This window comes from Mobula birostris, chromosome 9 (assembly GCF_030028105.1).
Source record: "Mobula birostris isolate sMobBir1 chromosome 9, sMobBir1.hap1, whole genome shotgun sequence".
Lineage (NCBI taxonomy): Eukaryota > Metazoa > Chordata > Chondrichthyes > Myliobatiformes > Myliobatidae > Mobula > Mobula birostris.
In genome coordinates this window covers 8226209-8250032 of record NC_092378.1, presented here as the reverse complement: position 1 = coordinate 8250032, position 23824 = coordinate 8226209, and the positions used below count along the sequence as shown (strand labels likewise).

The 23824-nt window shown below is 42.0% G+C and overlaps 1 protein-coding gene across 1 annotated transcript in view; it reads left to right on the top strand.

Moving 5' to 3' along the window:
- Nucleotides 1-8250: 8250 nt before the first annotated feature.
- The window catches only part of LOC140202522 (tetraspanin-8-like), a 53780-nt gene continuing 38206 nt past the window's right edge, over nt 8251-23824 (top strand). The window contains exon 1 of the mRNA XM_072267468.1: nt 8251-8437. Coding sequence (XP_072123569.1) covers nt 8378-8437 — 60 coding nt within the window. The 5' untranslated portion in view covers nt 8251-8377. The remainder of the gene's footprint in view (nt 8438-23824) is intronic.

The window sequence follows — 23824 nt, the reverse complement described above, 5'->3', positions numbered from 1 at the left end:
AAACACGGCCCAGATTTACATAAGGAGTTTATAGAACGGAGAACAGTACTGTTATGTTACTTCTGTTTAAATGTACCGTGGGTTAGCAGTAAAGAATCATATTCTGGAAGAACTAGATAGCTTTCATTTACAGTAAGAAACAAGCACATCTTAACCCAGCCACGTGCTGGAACATTCTGGCAATCCCGCACATGCTCAGTGCTCTGTCCAATCATGTACTGGCACATCATTGCACGTGATATCGCCACATCTTCCTTTCTTTAAAAAGAAAAACAATTAAAAACATTAATCAAAGCAAATACGTAATTCAACGAGTGTCTATCAGTCTCTCTGGGGGTTTACGAACACGAGTAGGCCTCCTAAGTGGTACACACAGATCTTGTGTTTCCTTGTTATTACTTACGTGTTTTGTCTCATCTGCATCCATTAACTGAATCTCTGAAGTTGGCTCTTTCTTGAGCTCTTTGCGGTTTCTTCTTACCACTGCTCCCTCCTCTGTTTGGACCATGTAAGATCTGGGTTGTACTTCTTCAAGTACTGTAGTTTTCTGTGTCCATGTGTTCCTTTTTCCTTGCATTCTTACCTCATCTCCCTGATGCAGTTCAGGTAATGGATGAGAACTTCTACCAAAGTATATCAAATGTCGACTGAACCTCTTCCTAGAGATGCTACCTGGCCTGCTGTGTTCACCGGCAACTTTTATGTGTGTTGCTTGAAATTCCAGCATCTGCAGATTTCCTCATGCTTGCATTATGAAAGTATATTTTCTACTTTGCTTTGTGTTCATCTTTCCACCTTTTCACTTGTTCACCTTCCTCTGCTCTCAGAAGGCTCTCATCCATTGGCAGGTTAGATCTCAAATGTCATCCCATCAAGAGCTGAGCAGGCAAAAATCCACATTCAAGTGGAGTACTACGGTAGGCTAACAAAGCTTTACAAAAATCACCTCCACCGTCTTTTGCTTTGTGCATCAGTTTCTTGACAATTCCTACCAATTTCTCAACTAATCCATTAGACTGAGGGAAAAACGGACTAAATGTTGTATGAACAAAGCCCCATTCATGAGCAAAATGCTTCATGTATTCACTACTGAACTGTGGACCATTGTCTGTGAAAACTTCATCAGGTACACAATGTCTTGAAAAAACCGATTTCATGCATGTAATTATGTTCTGTGCTGTTGTTCCGCTCACACCACCACTTCAGGATACAATGAGTATCAATCTGTTACTAATTGATAGTCTTCGTTGTTATTAATAAAAAGATCAACGCCTACCTTCTGATAATGTCTCTGAGGATTCAGGTGTGGATGCAGTGGCTCCTTAGGGTTGCTAGGTTGGTATTTAAGGCATATTTGACAACAAGACACCAATCCTGCAATCTCTTGATTCATCTTGGGCCAAAACATCACTTCTCGTGCCCTTCCCTTATATCTTTCAATGCCTAGGTGGCCTTCATGAATTTTCCCAAGCATTTCTTTACGGAGATTTTTAGGTATAACAATTCTGCTACCTTTGTACAATATCCAATCCACAACAGACAGTTCCGACCTGTGGTTCCAATAATCTTGTACTACTGAGATACAGTCATGCCTATTATCTGGCTATACATCCAATATCACTTGTATTACCTGACTCTGAATTTTGTCCTTCTCTGTTTCCAGACACAGTTGTTCCAACTTTTTGGGAGCAACAGGTACAGTTTCTATGACCATATCAATGAATACCTTAACATCAATAACGTTCCTGTAAACACAAAATAATCTGCAGATGCTGGGGTCAAAGCAACACAAGGGTTCCGGCCCAAAACGTCGACTGATCTTTTCCATGGATGCTGCCCAAACTGCTGAGTTCCTCCAATAACGTTCCTGTGACTGTCTTTTGCTATTGGATCCACAGCTCTGGAAAGTGTGTCAGCCATGTACATGAATTTTCCAGGTGTGCATGACACACTCAACGCATATCTTTGCAATTTGATCATCATTCACTGAATTCGCAAAGGACAGTCGCTTAAGGGTTTGTTAAACAATGCAATCAAAGGCTTATGATCGGTTTCAACATCAATAGATTGCCCTGACACAAACTGATGAAATCTCTCACAAGCAAACGTAATGCTGAGCAATTCTTTTTCAATTTGGGCATACTTTGTTTCTGGATCAGATAATGAACGAGATGCATATCCATTCCTGATCATGTTTTTGGAGTAATACTGCCCCTAAGCCTGCTTGAGATGCATCACATGAGATTTTGATGGGTCTCCCAGCATCATAGAATTTCAACACAGGTTCTTTTGTGAGTACTTTCTTGAGATTTTGCCATGCCTTCTCTTCTTCCTGGTTCCAGCTCCATCCATTTCTCTTTTCTGTTAGCTGGACTAGGGGAAAGAAATGAAAGAGGTGAGAAATGGGTAGAATGGTGCAAGATGAATAATCAGGACATTATGAATACCTACTTTAAAAACCATCCAAGACACTTGTGGACCTGGAAAAGTCCAGGTGATAACACTAGAAATCAAATTGACTTTATTACTATAAACCAGAGATTTAGAAACTCAGTGACTCAATGCAAAACATATCCAGGTGCAGACTGTAATAGTGACCATAACCCAGTAGTACGTCATGTAAAAGTGAAACTTAAAAAACTAAAGAAGCAAAAACCTGAACAATCCCTTGACTACTTGCAATTAATTTAAGAAGAAAACTTAAGACAAAAATTTACAACTGAAGTAAGGAATAGATTTCAAAGTCTAGAAATAGAATCTGTTGAAGATGATAGCAATCATGTAGAAATGAAATTTAACTCTCTAAAGGATGCCTTGGTAGAATCAGCAAAGTCAGTGATTCCTAAAAAAGCAAAAAGCAAAAAGAATAAGTGGATCACAGATGAAATCAAAAATGTAATGGAAGAAAGGAGATGGAAGAAAGCAAATGCTGTAGAATATAAGTCCTTAGATTAAAAAGTTAAAAGCTTATGTCAAAAAGGCTAAGAAGAACAGTTAGACCAGGAACTCTGGCTGCAATGCTTTCCATAGAGCTTTACAGACCTCGGAAATTATGGAGGACCCTGTGCTTGATGCCAGTTTGTAGCTAGCTGCTACAGCCTGTTGACTTCCATCTGAAGCTAAAACTTGAATGGTGATTGCCAGTCTCAGAGTATACTGTGCGTACACTGATGCGAAATAAATGGTTGGAGACGATGAACCAAATTGTCAAATCTACCTGCCGACATCCAAAAATATTTGAAATGTATTTCCTCGTCCATGTCTCTCAGTGGCCGGACAAGCACAGAAAATTTTCCATCTTTCAGTTTCAGTTGCCATTGTTTGAAGTTTAAGTTTCTTCGTGTTGAGCGTGCACAGCGGCATAGAAACCCCACCACCAACTACCGTTTTGGCGGTGAATTGAAGAGCGATGCATGCACACCAACGCACAAGTATAAATGCTCACAACAGTGTAGCCCACTTGCGTAAGCTAGTACACACAAGAATATAATCAGCCTTAAGGGGCCTAGCATTAATTGTATACATTCTCCTTCCATTTGACCTCCCAAAGTACAACACACCACACGTTCCCAGATTAAACTCTATCTGCCACTTCTCTGTCCATGCCTGTAACTGATCTATCCCACTGTTCGTTTGTTGTATGCTGTGTTGTATGACATGGGCGATCATGGTCTTTCCATGACTCTGATTGTTCTTGGCAAATATTTCTACAGAAGTGGTTTGCCATTGCCTTCTTCTGGGCAGTGTCTTTACAAGATGCTAACCCTAGCCATTTTCAATACTCTTCAGAGATTGTCAGTCTGGTGTCAGTGGTCGCATAACCAGGACTTATGACATGCACCAGATTCTCATATGACCATCTGCTACCTGGTCCCATGGCTTCACGTGACCCTGATTGAGGGCTAATCAATTGCTACACCTTGCCCAAGGGTGACCTGCAGGCTAGTGGAGGGAAGGACTGCTTTACACTCCTTTGCTAGGGGCATCTCCACGCCACCACTCCACTGTATCCTTGATAATCCTTTACACTGTCTACAACTCTCTACCATTCTTGGTGTCATAAACACCATAAATTTTGTGGAATAAATTATGAGAAAAACTTGAATAGACTGGTCTTCTATATAACAAACTGAGATGTGATTTAATCAAGCTATTTAAAATGTCAAACAATTGATAGGTTAGATGTGGAGAGATCGTTTTCTTTGGTTGGGAGAAGGGAGTATCTTTTGGTAATGGAATCAAGAAACACCGGTCAGCTGGGATTTTCATTCCCAAAATAAACGGTACAGATGGTGGGAAACTTGGATCTTCATCTTTACTTGCATTCTGTGAAAACTAAAGAATGATCTGTCTTTGAAGATCCAAGTACCCCCGTATCTAAACCTTCTTTGGAAGAGAAGACTTCAGTTTACCAATGTTTCTTAATCAAATGCTTTTCCCATTTTACAATCTTAGCAAATTTCTCTGGAGGTACCACCCTTGTTGGGTGGTCTTTCATTGATTGCGTTGTAGTTACTATTCTATAGATTTATACTTACACTTTATACTACATTGTCGTCAAACAATTGGTACTAGAATGTACAATCATCACAGCGATATTTGATTCTGCTCTTATTGAATATGTCAACAAGGAAATGAATCTTAGGGTTGTATATGGTGAAATACTATATACGTACTTTGATAACAAAATTTACTTTGAACTTTTGAACTTAACCACATGAATAGATGTAGAAGCCTGAGATGCCCACTTCATCCGTCCATAAGACTATTGCTGATCTGACAGTCATCTCAACTCTGCATTTCTATCCACTCACAGTAGACTTTCTCCTCCTTTCTTATCATATAGCCATATAACAATTACAGCATGGAAACAGGTCATCTCGGCCCTTCTAGTCCGTGCCGAACTCTTACTCTCACCTGCACTCAGCCCATAACCCTCCATTCCTTTCCTGTCCATATATCTATACAATTTAACTTTAAATGACAACATCGAACCTGCCTCAACCACTTCTGCTGGAAGCTCGTTCCATGCAGCTATCACCCTCTGAGTAAAGAAGTTCCCCCTCATGTTACCCCTAAACTTTTGCCCTTTAACTCTCAACTCATATCCTCTTGTTTGAATCTCCCCTACTCTCAATGGAAAAAGCCTATCCACGTCAACTCTATCTATCCCCCTCATAATTTTAAATACCTCTATCAAGTCCCCCCTCAACCTTCTATGCTCCAAAGAATAAAGACCCAACTTGTTCAACCCTATCAGGGGTAAGTTTTTTATGCAGAGAGTGGTGAGTGCATGGAATGGGCTACCAGTGATGGTGGTGGAGGCAGAAACTATAGGGTCTTTTAAGAGACTGCTGGAGAGGTACATGGAGCTTAGACACAGTAGCCACTTTATTAGGTACACCTGTCCATTAATGCAAATATCTAATCAGCCAATCATGTGCTATCAACTCGGTGCATAAAAGCATGCAGGCATGGTCAAGTGGTTCAGTTCTTGTTCAGACCAATCATCAGAAAGTGGAAAGAAACGTGATCTAAGTGACTTTAATCACGGAGTGGATGTTAGTGCCAAATGGGCTGGTTTGAGTGTCTCAGAAACTACTAGTCTCCTGGGATTTTCATGCGCAACAGTTTCTAGCGTTTACAGAGAATGGTGCAAAAAACAAATAAACATTGAACGAGCAACAGTTTGTACTCAGAATTGCATTGTTAGTGAGGGAGGTCGGAAGAGATTGGCCAAACTGGTTCAAGCTGACAGGAAGGAGACAGTAACTTAAATAACCAAGTGTTACAATTGTTGTGACTAATCAAAGCTACTGGAATGGCACTGAAGCTGGTGATATAGAAAGCTTTATTTATCATGACGAACAGACACTCTCATGGAGACATTTGTAGAGACTCACAAACCCTCAAGTACATCACATTTTTATACCCTTAAGATCAAAGATAACAGTGAGTAATTCAATACAATTTCAATAGTCACAAAGACATTGCTTATTCAATACTTTTGATTGACAAATGGTTCCTTTGAGGCACATTGCAATTGATCAGACATCTTTGTTGGGAGAAAATAATTAGCACTGATATTCTAAAGTTGCATGCCATCTTGGTCAATGTCTCCCATCCACTACATAATGTACTGGGTGGACACAGGAGTACATTCAGCCAGAGACTCATTCCACCGAGATGCAACACAGAGCGTCATAGGAAGTCATGCCTGCCCGTGGCCATCAAACTTTACAACTCCGCCCTTGGAGGGTCAGACACCCTGAGCCAATAGGCTGGTCCTCGACTTATTTCCTGGCATAATTTACATACTACTATTTAACTATTTATGGTTTTATTACTATTTAATTATTTATGGTGCAACTGTAATGAAAACCAATTTCCCCTGGGATCAATAAAGTTGGACTATGACTAAAAGCTTCTGATGACAGCCAAATGAAACCCAGAGTTGCCTGCTTGGATTGACGCAGGCCAATTAACACAGCCCCATTGTCTTAATCTTCGGCTGATGCATATGGAAATATCTCATGGTCACCATTTTGCAAACCATATCTCTTATTGTTTATTGGCAAAGGCATGCTTTCATTTTTAATTCACTGATTGCAATTTAAATTTGCATCAAGATCTGAAGGCTTTTTTTTGTTTGAATTAATATCTGCTATATTCACATAACTCCAGAATACTTCCTAACAATATCGGTAGTGCGCAGAAAAGCATCTCTGAACGCACAATACGTCAAGCCTTGAACTGAATAGGTTACAGTAGCGGAAAACCATGAACATACGCTCAGTAGCCACTTCATTAGAAAGAGGAGGTGCCGAATAAAGTGGAGGCTGAGAGTTTAGTTTTTGTTATTTTATTGAGGTACAGCGCACAGTAGGCCTTTTGCCCTTTGAGTCATGCTATCCAGCTATCCCTCAATTTAATCTGAGCCTAATCACGGGACGATTTACTGTGACCAATTAACCTACTAACTGGTACATCCTCGGACGGTAGGAGGAGACCGGAGCACCCAGACAAAAACCTGTGCCTTCTCTGGGAGGACGTACAGTGGCAGATGATAATGCAGGGTGAGTTGAAAGACAATGCTTTCTATTATTGGACCGGTATAAGGGTCTTGAATTGAAATAACTGATGTCTTCCCTGTTATCTGAGATATTATCATTGTTCATTTGCCACTGACTGGTGCTGCATTTTGATACATGTAATCATCCTGTAGAAAGGGCATCCTCTGCTTCCATGTCAAACATTTAACAAAGAGTTTGGAAAATTGCCCAAGTGTCTCTTATCTGCAAAAACCACAACAAATCCAATTTCAGCCATCCGTGTACACTCAGTCATCAGCAAAGTGATGTATCGTGTTGCCAACAGTTTGATCAGCTGATATCTATTAATAATCCATTTAGTAATACCCTGATTTGTATCACCAGCATCATCTACATTACGGTACATTTGAACAGGAAATAAATGATCTTGAGGGGAGGGTCTTTCGTTTGTATTGAACTAAAAAGTTAAAAGGTTATATCACTCTTAAAAATGGCCGGAACCGTACTGGTGAATGAGATGAGTACAGAGGGTCAGCAAGGAGATGCTGGGCTGAAAGGACTCACCTTGGGCAGAAGCTAGGATAAGAGGGTGGGGCTGGGGGAAGGAGTACAAGTTGGCGGGTGATAGGTGATAAACACGAGAAATTCTGCGGACACTGTTAACTCAGAGCAACCCACGCTGGAGTTCTGAAGAAGGGTCTCGCCCCAAAACGGGGACTGTTTATTCCTTTCCATAGCTGCTGTCTGACCTGCTGAGTTCCTCCAGCATTTTGTGTGTGTGTGTGTGTGTGTTACTCTGGATTTCCAGCATCTGGAAAATATCTTGTGTTTGTCAATTTAACTAAAACCCATTTTAGATTTTGCCTAGTTTTTTTTAAAAAATAGATCAGAAGTGCTGAATATTACTTAACAATGCTAATAACACTCCTAAAAGTAAAATCCACCAATAAATCTCAATCCGATGCAAGTTTTCAAGAGAATGTGTTTAGACAACACACACAAAATGCAAACAACAGGAATTCTGCAGATGCTGGAAATTCAAGCAACACACATCAAAGTGCAGGAGGGACTCAGCAGGCCAGGCAGCGTCTGTGGAGGAAAAAATATGGTGGGCATTCCGGATCGAAATCCTTCAGCGGAACTAGAATGTGTTTGGAGGCGGGTTGCGGCTCCTGGTAAAACACGCTGGGGTCACGTAGCAGCCCCGCCCTGAAGCGCGTCCCACTCGTGGAGAGAGAGCGAACGCAGTGTGCGATTAGTTTGCTCGGGAAGTACAGAAACAGTTTTGGAATTGCGCGAAACGGGCGAAATTTAAGACCAGAACCATGGCTGGCGTTAACGGATGTATCAAGTACTCTATGTTCGTCTTCAATTTCCTATTTTGGGTAAGCAGCGAACTTTTATGATGCTTGAGAAACAACCCGATTAACACTACCCCCCTCGCCTCAAGTTTCAACTTTTAAACGTAGTGTTTTGGGTGGTAGGGACGTTTATTTACTCTTATTTGGATGACTTTAAAGACGAAGAATGCGGTCAAAATCCGTTGAGAGAATTCAGATGCTTCCTGCTGATTGATTACACTGAAAAAGCTTTAGGTTTAGATGCCACAATACAATTCAATTTGATGGTATTGATGTAGATAGGTAGGTATACTTTATTGATCCCGAGGGAGATTGGGTTTCGTTACAGCCGCACCAACCAAGAATAGAGCATAAATATAGATATAAATATAGCATATCGCCGTTGACTCGTTTCTCTAGTGATTTTTGAGCACTTAGAAAGATCATAGCAATGAAACAGTGTTTATCGTATGGAGAGTGTTTGGCTAGACCCACGTACGTGACTCCATGGAGATGAATCGGTCACATTGAAAGTTAGTGCCCGTTGGCTAGTTCCGTCTTCATTCTGTTGCCATCTTAACTTAAATAAAAATCTTATCGTGTGATTCTAGAGACGACAACTTTCTCAAAATGGAGGCGTTTCGCCAATTTCTTGTTTTGTGGCCTTGTGCACTATCTCTATCGCCGCCCCTCCCCATTCCTTCTCCCCCTTCGAAGTAAAATTTAATATAAATTGGCGCAAGTTCTCTGCAAACGCCTCCATAGCTTTGTCCAGCGTTCTGTGCTGATTTTTGACGGTGGGTGGAGATTGTGGACAAGGTGCTCGCCCAAGGGGATTTTCTGCTTGGGAGCCTTTTTACTCACCTGGCTTCACTTTGTGCTTAAAGCTGAATTCGAGAGTTCCAAATACTGATCTGCAGCCGCGCGTCAGCCTTAACTGGGTATTCACTTTTGGTTTAAAACGCCAGTCTCATCATACACATTTTTTCCTCTTTGTTTCTATTTTCTAAAAATTACTTTTAAAGTATTCAGCTTGAAGTAGAATTTGGCTCGATTCTGACGGTAAAATTAATATAAGGACGTACATTTCTGACTGCCATCGGGAAGGGGGTACAGAAGTCTTGGATCCCACACCTCCAGATACAGGAACAGTTATTTCCCGTCACCAATCGGGCTCCTGACTAGTAGGGATTACTTCGTCATAGTCATACTTTATTGATCCTGGTGAAGTAGGGATTACTTCACTCACCATAACACTGAACTGATCCCACAACCTACAGGCTCGCTTTCAAACGCTGTACCACCCATGTCACAAACAGGAGAAAATCTGCAGATGCTCGAAATCTGAGCGACACACACAAAATACTGGAGGAATTCAGCAGGCCAGGCAGCACCTGTGGAAAAAAAAATTCGGGCAGGAACTTGCTATCACCTGTTCTCAGTATTTATTTACTTGTTTGTTTATTTATTTACACAATTTGTCTTCTTTTGCACATTGGTTGTCAATCTTTGTTTATGTATAGTTTTTCATATACACACACTCAACAATTCAGGAACCCCTCTGCCATCTGATTTCTGAATGGACATTGACCCATGAACACTACCTCACTACTTTTCCCCCCTCTTTTTTGCATTACTGATTTAATTTAAATTTATAATATATATATTTACTGTAATTTATAGTTTTTATTATTATGTATTGCAATGTACTGCTGCTGCTTTACAACAAATTTCATGACATATGCCAGCGTTATTAAACCTGATTTGAATTCATTAATTCTATTGTATTCATTTATTTATTTTCCTGTGAATGCCTGCAAGAAAATGAATCTCAAGGTCATATATAGTGCCATATACATACTTCGATAATAAGTTTACTTTGAACTTTGAAAATCAGGAGCATAAGGAGCGTACTTAGCCCATCAACCTGCCCTGCCTTTAGCTATAATCATGACTAATCTGCATGAGTTCCCTCGTCTTCTTTATCAGTTCCCTATAGCTTTGAATTCTCTGTTTTTTCCCCAGTAATTTCTCTGTTCTACCCACACGTACAATTTGTAGTATGTAGTCATAGTCATACTTTATTGATCCCGGGGGAAATTGGTTTTCATTACAGTTGCATCATAAATAATAAATAGTAATAAACCATAAATAGTTAAATAGTAAAAAGTAAGTTATGCCAGGAAATAAGTCCAGGGCCAGCCTATTGGCTCAGGGTGTCTGACCCTCCAAGGGAGGAGTTGTAAAGTTTGATGGCCACAGGCAGGAATGACTTCCTATGATGCTCTGTGTTGCATCTCGGTGGAATGAGTCTCTGGCTGAATGTACTCCTGTGCCCAACCAGTACATTATGTAGTGGATGGGAGACATTGACCAAGATGGCATGCAACTTGGACAGCATCCTCTTTTCAGACACCACCGTGAGAGAGTCCAGTTCCATCCCCGCAACATCACTGGCCTTACGAATGACTATACTGTACTTGAATAGTTAAATTTATTATTGTTAGTTTTTAAGTTTGAATTCATTATTGTTGGTATATTAAATGTTGGGATCATCATGATTTTGACAAACTGCTTATCAGACAGAACTGAATCAGAACCAGGTTTAATGTCACCAGCAAATGTTGTGAAATTTGTTGTCTTTGTGACAGCATTACAATGCAATACATGATAAACATATATAAAAAATGCAATCGCAGTAAGTGTGTCTGTATATGTATATATGAAATAGTTATATTAAAAAAACCAGAAATACATAAAAGGTAGTGAGGTAGTTTTCAAGGGCAGTGTTCCTGGTAAGGTAGGTAGGGGGTGGGTGTGTGTGTGTGTATGTGTGTGCACACGCGCGCGCGCGGTTCACGCACACATGTTTAGCTGCTAGCGCACAAAGGAATTTAAACCGCACACAAAATGTTGTCACCCCTTACCTCGTTGGCATGTTAAGTACTTTTCACGATCGTACTCAATCATATTTCCTTCCGTAAACATGAGGAAATCTGCAGTTGCTGGAATTTCAAGCAACACACATCAAAGTTGCTGGTGAACGCAGCAGGCCAGGCAGCATCTCTAGGAGGAGGTACAGTTGACGTTTCGGGCAGAGACCCTTCATCAGGACCCTTCAGAATTTTTGCATATATTGGTCATTACAAGTTATAGGGAACATTGTTCATGGGTTCAATGTCCATTTAGAAATAGGGTGGCAGAGGGGAAGAAGCTGTTCCTGAATGGCTGAGTGTGTGCCTTCAAGTTTTGTACCTCCTTCCTGATGGTAACAATGTGAAGAGGGCATGTCCTGGGTGATGAGGGTCCTTAATAATGGATGCCGCTCCTTGAAATTGTCTTGAATCCTACTGAGGCTAGTACCCACAATAGTGCCGACTAATTTTACGACTTTCTGCAAATTACTTCGATCCTGTGCAGTACAGGATGGTGATGCAGCCAGTCAGAATGTGCTCTATGGTACACCTGTGGATGGTTTTGAGTGTTTTAGGTGACGAGCAGAACCTCCCGGACCAAAACTGAAGACTGCATCAGTAATTTTGCCAAGCGGCTATGATATTTTTGCAAGGTTATTAAAATAAAACCAGCTGTATTTGTTACATGTGCATTGAAGTGTTGAAACATAGTGGAATGCATAATTTTGTATCAAAGACCAACAACACATTCCAAGGATGTGTAGGGTAAGCCTGCAAGTGTTACCATGCTTCTGGCACCAGCAAGGCACCGCCCGTAGCGTACAGACCCTAACCGGTACAGTTTTGGAATGTGGGAGGAAATTGGAGAACCCAGAGGAATCCATGGCGGGAATCGAACTCTGATCAGTGATCACGGACGCTGTAAAGCTTTGTGTTGGTTGCTATGCGACGGTACTGCATCCTCCAGTTTGATTGTGCTGAAAGTTAATTATTTATTACTGAAATGATCCTGAAACATTGGGATTATTAACAAGTATTAGGAATGCTGTGTTGATGATTTAGAGGGGCTGATTGCTTTTCTAATCAGTGGTTTTGTGAATGAATCAAAGGGACTTTTCTAATGCTTGCACGAGGAATTCTGCAGATGCTGGAAATTCAAGCAACACACATCAAAGTTGCTGGTGAATGCAGCATCTCTAGGAAGAGGTACAGTCGACGTTTCAGGCCGAGTCCTGATGAAGGGTCTTGGCCTGAAATGTCGACTGTACCTCTTCCTAGAGATGCTGCCTGGCCTGCTGCTTTTTAATGCTTGAGTGCTCTAGTAATTTCCTGGCTGATTACACACGCAAGAATTTCAGTACATTATAAACTCCACCACAATATTCCACAGAGAGTTACTGTTCTCCACTGGACTGTTCCTATCAATTGACCTTGGCTCCCATTCTCGAATCTGAATATCTCAAATAAAATTCACTATCTGCAGTATTATTTGCTTATTTCCATGGCTCAGGAACAGCTTCTTCCCCCTGACATCGTTTTCTAAATGGACATTGAACTCATGAACACTACCTCGCTACTTTTTTTAAAATTTCTGTTATTTATTAGATTATGAGGACACGCAGTCCTCTTTTATTGACATTTAGTAATGCATGCGTTAAGAAATGATACAATATTCTTCCAGTGTGACATCACAGAAACACAAGACAGACCAAGACTGAAAAACTGACAAAAACCACATAATTATGACATATAGTTACAACAGTGCAACAATACTGTAATTTAATGAAGAACAGTATTTTGCACTACTGTACTTATTTTAATTTAACTATTTAATAGACATATGAGTCACTTAATGTAACTCATTCTCTATATTGATTATGTATTGCATTGTACTGCTGCCATAAAGTTTACAAATTTCACGGTGTGTGCTGGTGATATTAAACCTAATTCTGATTCTTCCTGTTTCTATGGCTATTCTCCCAGCTAAACTCTGACTTTGTGCCTAGCCTTGTGCACTCTTCATCCTCTTTCTCGTGTCTTTGTCAGATGAGAGTTCCATTGCTTGGTTTTTCTCTGCAATGACCAACTCTGTTTCAATAGCTCCCTTCTTACCTTAAAAAAACACGTTCTTCTTTTTAAGTGTATCAGTCGCTCTTATAATGTACCCTGCTCCTGATTATTTTTTTTTTGCATATGCCTGTCTAGCCCTTCCAAACACCTTTGTGTCAGGGTGTTGCCTCAATTCAAGTTGCAACAGCTGTCCATTTTGGAAACAACGACTATCCTGAGATGGTTCCCAAAGTACTGGGATGTTAGTTTAGTGTTTCCCTACAGCGTTAGGAACCAGGTTGAATCAAAAGTAGTGTTTATATGGAGGGACCTAGCTGAATATTCACTACATCTTAGAGCTACGGAGTCATACAGCATGGAAACTGGCCATGTAACCCGTCACAGTCATGCCAGGCTTTCTGCCCATTGACAGTAATTCAATTTGCCCTCATTAGGATTATATTCATATAACCATAAGATATAGGAGCATTTTTGTGACATTTGGCCCATTGAGTCTGCTTTGCCATTCCATCACAGCTGATTTATTATTCTTAACCACATTCTTCTGCCTTCTCCCCATAACCTTTGACACCCTTACAAATCAAGGGCCTGCTAATCATGTTTTAAATATAACCAAAAACTTGGCCTTCATCTGTGGCAATGAATTTGACAGATTCACCACCCACCCTCTGACTAAAGAAATTCCTTTTCTGAATGGATATCCTTGTATTCTGGCTGTGCTGTCTGGTCATTGACTCTCCCACTGGGGAACTTCCTCTCCACATCAGCTGTATTGAGGCCTTTCGGTATTAAATAGGTTTCAATGAGATCCCTCCTCAGTCTTCTGAACACCAATGAGTACAGGTCCAGAGCCATCAAATGGGCCTCACACTTTAACCCTTTCATTTCTTGCGATTGGCCTCGGGATCCTCTCCAATCCAGCACGTCCTTTCTTAGATAAAAGGCCCAGAGCTGCTCACAGTTCAGTTCTGTTTATGTGCGGTATGACCAATGCCTTTTAACACCTTAATGCTATACAAGTTTCCCCTGCCATCCGAAGATAGAGCGTTCCTATGAAACGGTTCGTAAGCTGAAATGTTGTAAAGTGAAGAAACAATTACCATTTATTTATATGGGAAAATTTTGTGAGCGTTCGCAGACCCAAAAAAACCTACCAAATCATGCCAAATAACACACAAAACCTAAAATAACAGTAACACATAGTAAAAGCAGGAATGATATGATTAATACACAGCCTATATAAGGTAGAAATAATGTATGTACAGTGTAGTATCACTTACCGGAATCGGAACAGCGCAGAGCACACTGGTGATGGTGTGTTAGGCTGAGTTGTTGCAGGCTGGAGTAGTGCAGTGGCCCCCACCCTCCTAGCCGCCGACCGATACTGATCCGCTAGGCATGCAGGAGTCCGGCGGTAGCCGGGAGGCACACAGCACATCTTTAAGAAAAAAGCGGAAATAAACATGCTAATTAATTAGGTGTCGCCCGACACGTAATTGTCAGCTCAGATCATTGCTGATTGCATCGCCTCTGATCTGGGCCGACATTTATGTGTGGGGCGGTACCTAATTAATTAGCATGTTTATTTCGGCTTTTTTCTTAAAGATGTGCTGTGTGTCTCCCGGCTACCGCTGCATTCTCAGCGAATCGGTACTGTATCTGTCTGCGGCCTGGGTGTTGGGGTGGTGGGACACTGGGGTGTCATCTCGTCATCTGTTTCCATTAGAGCAGGCGGCTATCTTCTCCTATGACTGCCCGCCTCGATGTCGAAGATCGAGATTCGTCATCTGCTTTGGCTGATGTGGAAGGCTTGTTTGACTGCTGAGCCTCGCACATTTTTCTATTATATAGTTCTTTGTAAGGACTGAAACCATCTTGCAAATATCCCCTAAACGGACGTACCCTTTCAAAATTAAAGTCGTGCTTTATCATTGCAGCGAAAATCTCACGCAGTGGCTTCACGTTCATTTTGCTACTGCATTCGGTTTCGATTGTTATCCTTTCCTCTTCCAATTGCATCAGCTCTTCATCTATCAGTTCTTGGTCATGGGATGCCAAAACCTCTTCAACATCATCTTCGTCAGCTTCCACAAGTCAAACTCACTTTGTCCTTCGTTCACCACGATCAAAACGCTTAATTATGTCTAGTTTTACGCTAAATGTAATACCCTTACGAGCTCTTTCAGGCTTTTCCAATACCTCAGAACTCACCTTGCAAACGGCTGCTCAATGCAACGTGTTAAAGCAATGCCGTTCCGAATCTGGGGGAGAGCGGCTGCTCGGGGCGCGCGTGGCTTTTTATCGCGCGCTGATTTTTTTCGTAACAGTGAAAACACCTTCTGAAAGCGAAAACTGGGTACGAATGTAGGTCTTTCATAACAGTGAGGTTTCGCAAAGCGAACGTTTGAAAACTGGGGGGAACACCTGTATTTCCTTCTGCAACTAGCCTATTTGACTGTCTAAGTGCCTCTTAAACATGTTCATTATGACTGGTTCCACCTCCTTCTCTGGCAGTGTGTTTCAAATTTCACCCAGGAGCCAGAGTGGCTGAGATACAAGAATAAATGGATAATTTGTTTCCCTGTGTACAGGAAAAAGGTGTGTCATTAATAGTTCTTCGAAGACAGCCGCACAAGAGCTTTGTTCAGGAGTAAAGTAAGAACCTAGACTTAATCTGACCCCCAAGTGCTAATGACATTTTTCTGTCCCTGACCCAGTCTGAATGCCATAAACATTACAGTCTCAAACATGTTGTTTGATCTGTTTGAGGACGGAATATTAAATAAATATGCCTGAATCTCTTGCTGCCTAAAAAGTTGCTTTCTGATTAAGAAAGGCATCTGGATAGTGAGCCAACAGGTAGGTCCTAATCTGACTTGACCAAAACTTCCAATTTTTTATTTTTTCTCAGTACAAGCATGTCATCAGCCCAACCCACCGTTTATAGTGGCACCCTGCCCAGTCTCAGTTCTAATCCACACAGTTATTCTGAGTTTATGGTTCCATTAAAGTGCTTATAAATGTTTCTGTTGTGTGATGTCCTCCTCTTCAGGAATTTTTTTTTATTCAAAATTGAAAGTAGGTCGAATTGAATTGACTTTATTACTTGCATCCCTCACATGAGTAAAAATCTTTACGTTATGTTTCTGTCTAAATATGCAATTTATAGTAATTTGTAATAGTATGTACAACAGGACAGTCAATATAGCATAGAAATACAATTGTATCAGCGTGAATTAATCAGTCTGATGGTCTGGTGCAAGAAGCTGTCCTCTGGCCTGTTGCTCCTGGCTTTTATGCTGCGGTACCATTTCCCGGATGGTAGCAGCTGGAACAGTTTGTGGTTGGGGTGACTTGGGTCCTCAATGATCCTTCGGCCCCTTTATACACACCTGTCTCTGTAAGTGTCCTGAATCATGGGAAGTTCACAACTACAGATGTGCTGGGCTATCTGCACCACTCTCTGCAGAGCCCTGTGATTGAGGGAAATACAGTTCCTATACCAGGCAGCGATGCAGCCAGTCAGGATGCTCTCAATTGTGTCCTTGTAGAATGTCCTTAGGATTTGGGGACTCATGCCAAACTTCTTCAACCGTCTCAGGTGAAAGAGTCACTTCTGTGATTTTTTTTTTTCACCCCACAGCCGGTACGTACAGACCACGTGAGATCCTCGGTGATGTGATGCCAAGGAACTTAAAGCTGTTCACCCTCTCAACCCCAGATCCATTGATGTCAATAGGGGTTAGCCTGTCTCCATTCCTCCTGTAATCCACAACCAGCTCCTTTGTTTTTGCGACATTGAAGGAGAGGTTTGCTTGACATCACTGTGTTAGGGTGATGGACTTCCCCTCTGTAGGCTGCCTCATTATTAATTGAGATTAGGCCCATCAGTGTAGTGTCATCAGCAAATTTAATTAGCAGATTGGAGCTGTGGGTGGCGACAGTCATGGGTATACAGAGAGTAAAGGAGCAGGCGTAATACACCTGAGGGACACCTGTGTTGAGGGGCAGAGGTGAGGGAGCCCACTCTTACCATCTGCCGGCAATCTGACAGGAAGTCCAGGATTCAGCTGCACATGCAGGGTGAAGGCCGAGATCTCTGAGCTTTTTGTCGAATCTGGAGGGAACTATGGTGTTGACTGCTGAACTGTAGTCCAAGAACAGCATTCTCACAGCAGCATCCCTCTTCTCCAGATGTGCTAGCATGGTGTGTAGGGCTGTGGCTATTGTGTCATCTGTTGATTGGTTGTGTTGGTAGGTGAATTGTAGGGGATCCATGTGGTCAAAAGTGACAGAGGCATGTATGATATTATCAGATGTGTGGAAATAATGATCTCATACAAAAGCATGTGGGTTGTATTTCTAGTTAATTGTTGATTATTTCTCAGAATTCATTTGGGCTTAGTAATATCCCAGTCCAGAAAGGAAAAAACATCACAGTCAGTTTCTCTTTCTGACTACATTACTCCAGCCAAGGAGCGCGTGCATGCTGAAGATAGCAAGGTTACACTGACGGTGCTTTATAAACCACTGGTGAGGCCTCACTTGCCATATTGTGAGCAGTTTTAGGCCCCTTATCTAAGAAAGGATGTGCTGACATCGGAGAGGGCCCAAAGGAGCTTTATGACGGTGATTCTGGAACTGAAAGGCTTATCATATGAGGAACATTTGATGGCTCTGGGCCTGATCTCACTGGAGATGAGAAGAATGAGGGGGGGGATCTCATTGAAACATATCGAATGTTGAAAGGCCTTGATAGAGTGGATGTGGAGAGGATGTTTCCTCAGGTGGGAGAGTCTAAGACCAGAGGACATGGCCTCAGAATCCCAAAAGAGGGATGTCCATTTAGAACAGAGATGAGGAAATTCTTTAGCCAGAGGGTGGTGAATCTGTGGAATTCGTTGCCACAGGTGGCTATGGAGGCCAAGTCATTGGGTATATTTAAGTCGGGCATTGATAAATTCTTGATTAGTCATGGCATGAAGAAATATAGGGAGAAGGCAGGACATTGGAACTGAGGGGGAAATTGATCAGCCATGATGAAATGGTGGAGCAGACTTGATGAGTCAAATGGCCCAATTCTGCTCCTATATCTGATGGTCTTATGGTCTCATCACTTCTCCACAATTTGGAATATCTAAATTTTGCCTCATTATCAGGCACTTTAGGTGAAATTGGGCACAGATTTAGTAGTCTCAAATTAGATTTTTTGTTTGGATTAAAATAGAAGCAAAATCAGTTCAATACAGAATAAATGTGGAATAAGCTGAAATTGAGACGCGAGACTGCAGACAGTGGAGTCTGGAATCTGCTGGAGGAGGTCAGCGGGTTGAAAAACATCTGTGGATGAGAAAGGAGCTGTTCATGTTTCAGATTGAAGTCCTGCATCAGGACAAAGAGGAGAAGCTGGCCAGCATAATGAGGAGAGGGGGAATGGTGAGACAGGAGCTTGATGTGATTGCTGGACTGAGGATAATGGGCAGGTTGTGCGAAGAGAGGGAGACAGACAGGAGTTTGGGGATAGAAGCAGTTGAGTGATAGATAGGATTAGATAAAAGTGTGAAGTAGGTGTAGCAAGGTGGGGGATGGGGCTGAAGATTGGAGACGGCGACTGGAGGATGATAAGCAGGCGTGCAAAGGGCTACCACTGCTGGAATCTAAATAAACATTGAATGACGTATGTTTTTCAATTTAGAAGGGTGGCAGGGTAGAGATATGTCTCTACCAAAGGAGGTGTAAGGCGCTCCTTCCCTCTGCTAACCTGTGAGCCTTGGGCAAGGTGTAGCACCTGCTTAGCCCCCGATCAGAGTCGTGGGAGCAGGTGGTGCATATCACAATTCCTGGTTATTCAACGGGTTCAATACGCACATTTGATGTCAGAGAAATGTATACAATATACAACCTGAGATTCTTTTTCTTCACAAACATCCACGAAAACAGAGGATTTCCCCAAAGAACGAATGGCAGTTAGAACCCCAAAGCCCCTCAAGCTCCCCCACCCGCGAGCAAGCATCAGCAAGGCAACAAACCCACCTCCCCACCAGCAAAAAAGCATTGGCGCCCTCCACTGAGCACTCAAGTGTGCAGCAAAGCATCAGTAAAGACACAGAGCTGCAGTACACCAAAGACTACTTGTTCACCCGGTATTTGACATACCACAGGGTGTATCTTTCCCCCAGTAAGGGAAAAAGAGGTGACCCATTTCACAGTGAGAGGAGAGATGTAACAAACAACTCGCTGACTGATGGTGTTAAAAGTCTGTTGTGTTGCTTTTTTCCTGAGCTCTATGCCCAAAGAACTCGGGTCTCTGGGCACACAGCCAGCAGCTGGCCCGCTGCTCCCAATGTTCCATGTTCACCCGCGATGTCTCAGTCAGGGGCACTGGCTTTGATTCAGCCCTCTCCAGAGCCACGAAAATCCAGCACCCTGAAGGCACGCTAGTCTTCCAGGCCGAGTCCTTGGGATGTCAAGAAGTGGCAGTCTTGAGGCCCTGAGAGTGGGTCCCATTCCCTTAAAGAGCCAAAGTCAGAGTGTAACTCCAGGTCAGGGTCTTCAAAAGAACCTTGAAAGGGTAAAAAAGAGATATCAACGATAGAAACAGAACTGTTTCTGAAGATGCAAGCGAAGGAGTTGCTGCTTACAATCGGAGTACATACATGTCACCACAAACAATCCTGGGATTCTTGTCTTCCTGTGGGCATACTTAGAAGATCTATAGAATAGTAACTGTAAACAGGATCAATGAACAACAAACTGTGCAAATGTAAATATAAATGAATAGTAATTAATAACGGGAGCATTAAATAACAAGATAAAGAGTCCTTAATGTGAGATCATCAGCTGTGGGAACACCAGAAGTAGAATGAGTGTAGTTATCCCCCTTTTTTCCAAGAGCCTAATGGTTGAGGGGTAGTAATTGTACTTGAATCTTTGGTGTGAGTCTTGAGGCACTTGTACCCTTTACCTGATGGCAGCAGTGAGAAAAGAACATGGCCTGGGTGGTGAGGATCTTTGATAATGGATGCTGCTTTTCCACGGCAATGTTTCATGTAGATGTGCTCAATGGTTGGGAATGTTTTACCTGTGATGTACTGGGTCGAATTCACTACCTTTTGTAGGATTTTTTGCTGGTATTGGTGTTCCCATACCAGGCCGTAATGCCACCAGTCTGTACACTTTCCACCACACATCTACTGAAGTTTGCCAAGGTTTTTGATGACATGCCGATTCTCCACACACTCTTGAGAAAGTAGTGCTTTCTACAAAGCTGTAGTGCTTTCTTTGCAATTATATTTTTATGATGGCCACTGATGCCAGGCAGACAATCTCTGAAAAATATTGATAATGGTTGGGGTCACCTGTCTTGTAAAGACGCTGCTCTGAAGAAGCCAATGGCAAACCTCTTCTTAGAAAAATTTGCGAAGAACAATTGTGGTCGTGAGACCATGATCCCCCATGTCATAAGACACGGCACATGATGATGAGGGAAGCAAAGGAAGGGAAGGGAGTGTCATGAGAAGAACATTTAAAGGTAAATGGATTTTGTGAGGAACGGTAAACAAAAGTGTTTTGTTCCCCTGCCTGCTGATGAAATGCACAATTGCAGGAGATGTAGAGTAGGTTTATTGTGATGAGTAAAATAACCTAGTGTTTGAATTGTACTTGTGCCGCTGAGGGGAAGTCAAAAAAAGTCAAAGTTGGGTTTGTTGTCACATTGACAAGCGCATGCGTGCGCAGGTCGAATGAAAAACTTCTTTGCTGCAGCATCACAGGCACATAAAGTCGGAGACCAAGCGTTTATGAGAAAAATGTAAATCCAACAAGAAGCTCCAAGAAATACTAAATAAACCATCAACTGCAAGAAGACTGAATGTATGATTGTCACAAAGAAGAAAGAAATACAGAAAGGTAGACTGAAAGTGGGCAATGAAACAATTCAATTACTAGGGGAGCGCGATAACATCTGACCATAGGGCAAAAGTTGAAATTAGGAGATTAGGTTCACATTTGAGCATTTGAGGAAGATACTAAATAACAATTTTGATGGTTATGAAACTCAATGTTGCAGAACTATGTTCATTCCACACTAACATACGGAAGCAAATGTTGGGACAAAGTGAAGGAAGACTCGAAGCTGCAGGAATGTAGTTTTTGAGAAGAATGCTGAAAATATCATGGAAAGGCAGAATAACAATAGACAATAGGTGTAGGAGTAGGCCATTCAGCCCTTCGAGCCAGCACTACCATTCACTGTGATCATGGCTGATCATCCACAATCAGTATCCAGTTCCTGCCTTATCCCCATAACCTTTGATTCCGCTATCTTTAAGAGCTCTATCCATCTCTTTCTTGAAAGCATCCAGAGACTTGGCCTCCACAGCCTTCTGGGGCAGAGCATTCCATATATCCACCACTCTCTGGGTGAAAAAGTTTTTCCTCAACTCTGTTCTAAATGGCCTACCCCTTATTCTTAAACTGTGGCCTCTGGTTCTGGACCCACCCATCAGCGGGAACATGCTTCCTGCCTCCAGCGTGTCTAATCCCTTAATAATCTTATATGTTTCAATAAGATCCCCTCTCAGACTTCTAAATTCCAGAGTATACAAGCCCAGTCGCACCAAGCTTTTGACATATGACAGTCCTGCCATCCTGGGAATTAACCTTGTGAACCTACACTGTACTCCCTCAATAGCAAGAATGTCCTTCCTCAAATCTGGAGACCAAAACTGCACACAGTACTCCAGGTGTGGTCTCACCAGGGTCCTGTAGCTGCAGAAGGACCTCTTTGCTCTTATACTCACTTCCCCTTGTTATGAAGACCAGCATGTCATTAGCTTTCTTCACAGCCTGCTGTACTTGCATGCTTGCTTTCAGTGACTAATGTCTGAGAACACCCAGATCTCGTTGTACTTTCCCTTTTCCTAACGACTCCATTTAGACAATAATCTGCCTTCCTGTTCTTACCACCAAAGTGGATAACCTCACATTTATCCACATTAAATTGCATCTGCCCATTCACCCAGCCTGTCCAAGTCACCCTACATTCTCATAACATCCTCCTCACATTTCACACTGCCACCCAGCGTTGTGTCATCGGCAAGTTTGCTAATGTTACTTTTAATTCCCTCATCTAAATCATTAATATATATTGTAAGCAGCTGCGGTCCCAGCACTGAACCCTGCGGTACCCCACTGGTCACCGCCTGCCATTCCGAAAGGGACCCATTAATCGCTACTCTTTGTTTTCTGTCAGCCAGCCAATTTTCAATCCATGTTAGTACTCTGCCCCCAATACCATGTGCCCTAATTTTTCCCACTAATCTCCTATGTGGGACTTTATCAAAGGCTTTCTGAAAGTCCAGGTACACTACATCCACTGGCTCTCCCTTGTCCATTTTCATAGTTACATCCTCAAAAAATTCCAGAAGATTAGTCAAGCACGATTTCCCCTTCGTAAATCCATGCTGACTCGCACCGATTCTGTCCCATACCAAATGAGGAAGTGTTGCGAAAAGCTGGAATAAGAAGAGAGCTGATATCACCGATCTGGAACTGACAGCTGGAATTTCTGGGACATGTACAGAGGAAAGAGAAGCTCAAATATCTTGCAATGAGGGGTGAAATTGATGGAAGAAAAAGTTGCAGTTGACAGCGCATGGCATTCATGAGTTACATCGGGATGGAGAGGCAAAAGTTTTGAAGAGCTTATTAGAACTTCTCAGATTAAAGACATAGACTGTGATCGATCACACATGTCATATGACATGGAGCATGATGATGGTAATGCAAAAAAACACAATTAGAACAGAAAACCCAAACCTAAATAGCAATAACTCCTCTCTTGTAGTGTTGAAGAGGTTATTAGAGAAGTGATCATGCATTTCACAGAGGAATGTAGATTCATGTACAGTCAGTCGTAGTTTAGTCTGATTTGACAATATGTTGAACACAGACTTTGTGTACCGATGGGCCTATTCCTCTGCTCAATGGTTCTACTTTCCAGGACTCGGACCCAAACTTTGGGGAAAATAATGGTCTTTTTTAAAACACTTAAAGCCAAACATATTGAGGTGGCATGACTTAGAACATTAACTTTTTTTTTTGAAGTACTGCTCAACTATGAAGGCCGATAAAATCAAGATTACATCAAGGGAGATTAGTAGATCTCTTGACATGTGGTTAATGAGTGTTGGAATGATTTGCCATAAGCGAAACTAAGTTCAAAATGTGGGCCACCCCCCCCCCGACTAAATTACCCTGTTTTCAAAATTATGGGAAAAATAATTTGAGGAATCGAATGGAACTCCTGGAATTGAATTTGAGCACAGAGGGGTGAGGAATCTCTCTCCAGCAAATTTAAGGAAGTGACCTGTCTAAGTGGGTTGAATGTGACTACACTTACATCATGGCCAGCTAATTATAATCCAGAGTATTTCTGCAGTTTTCT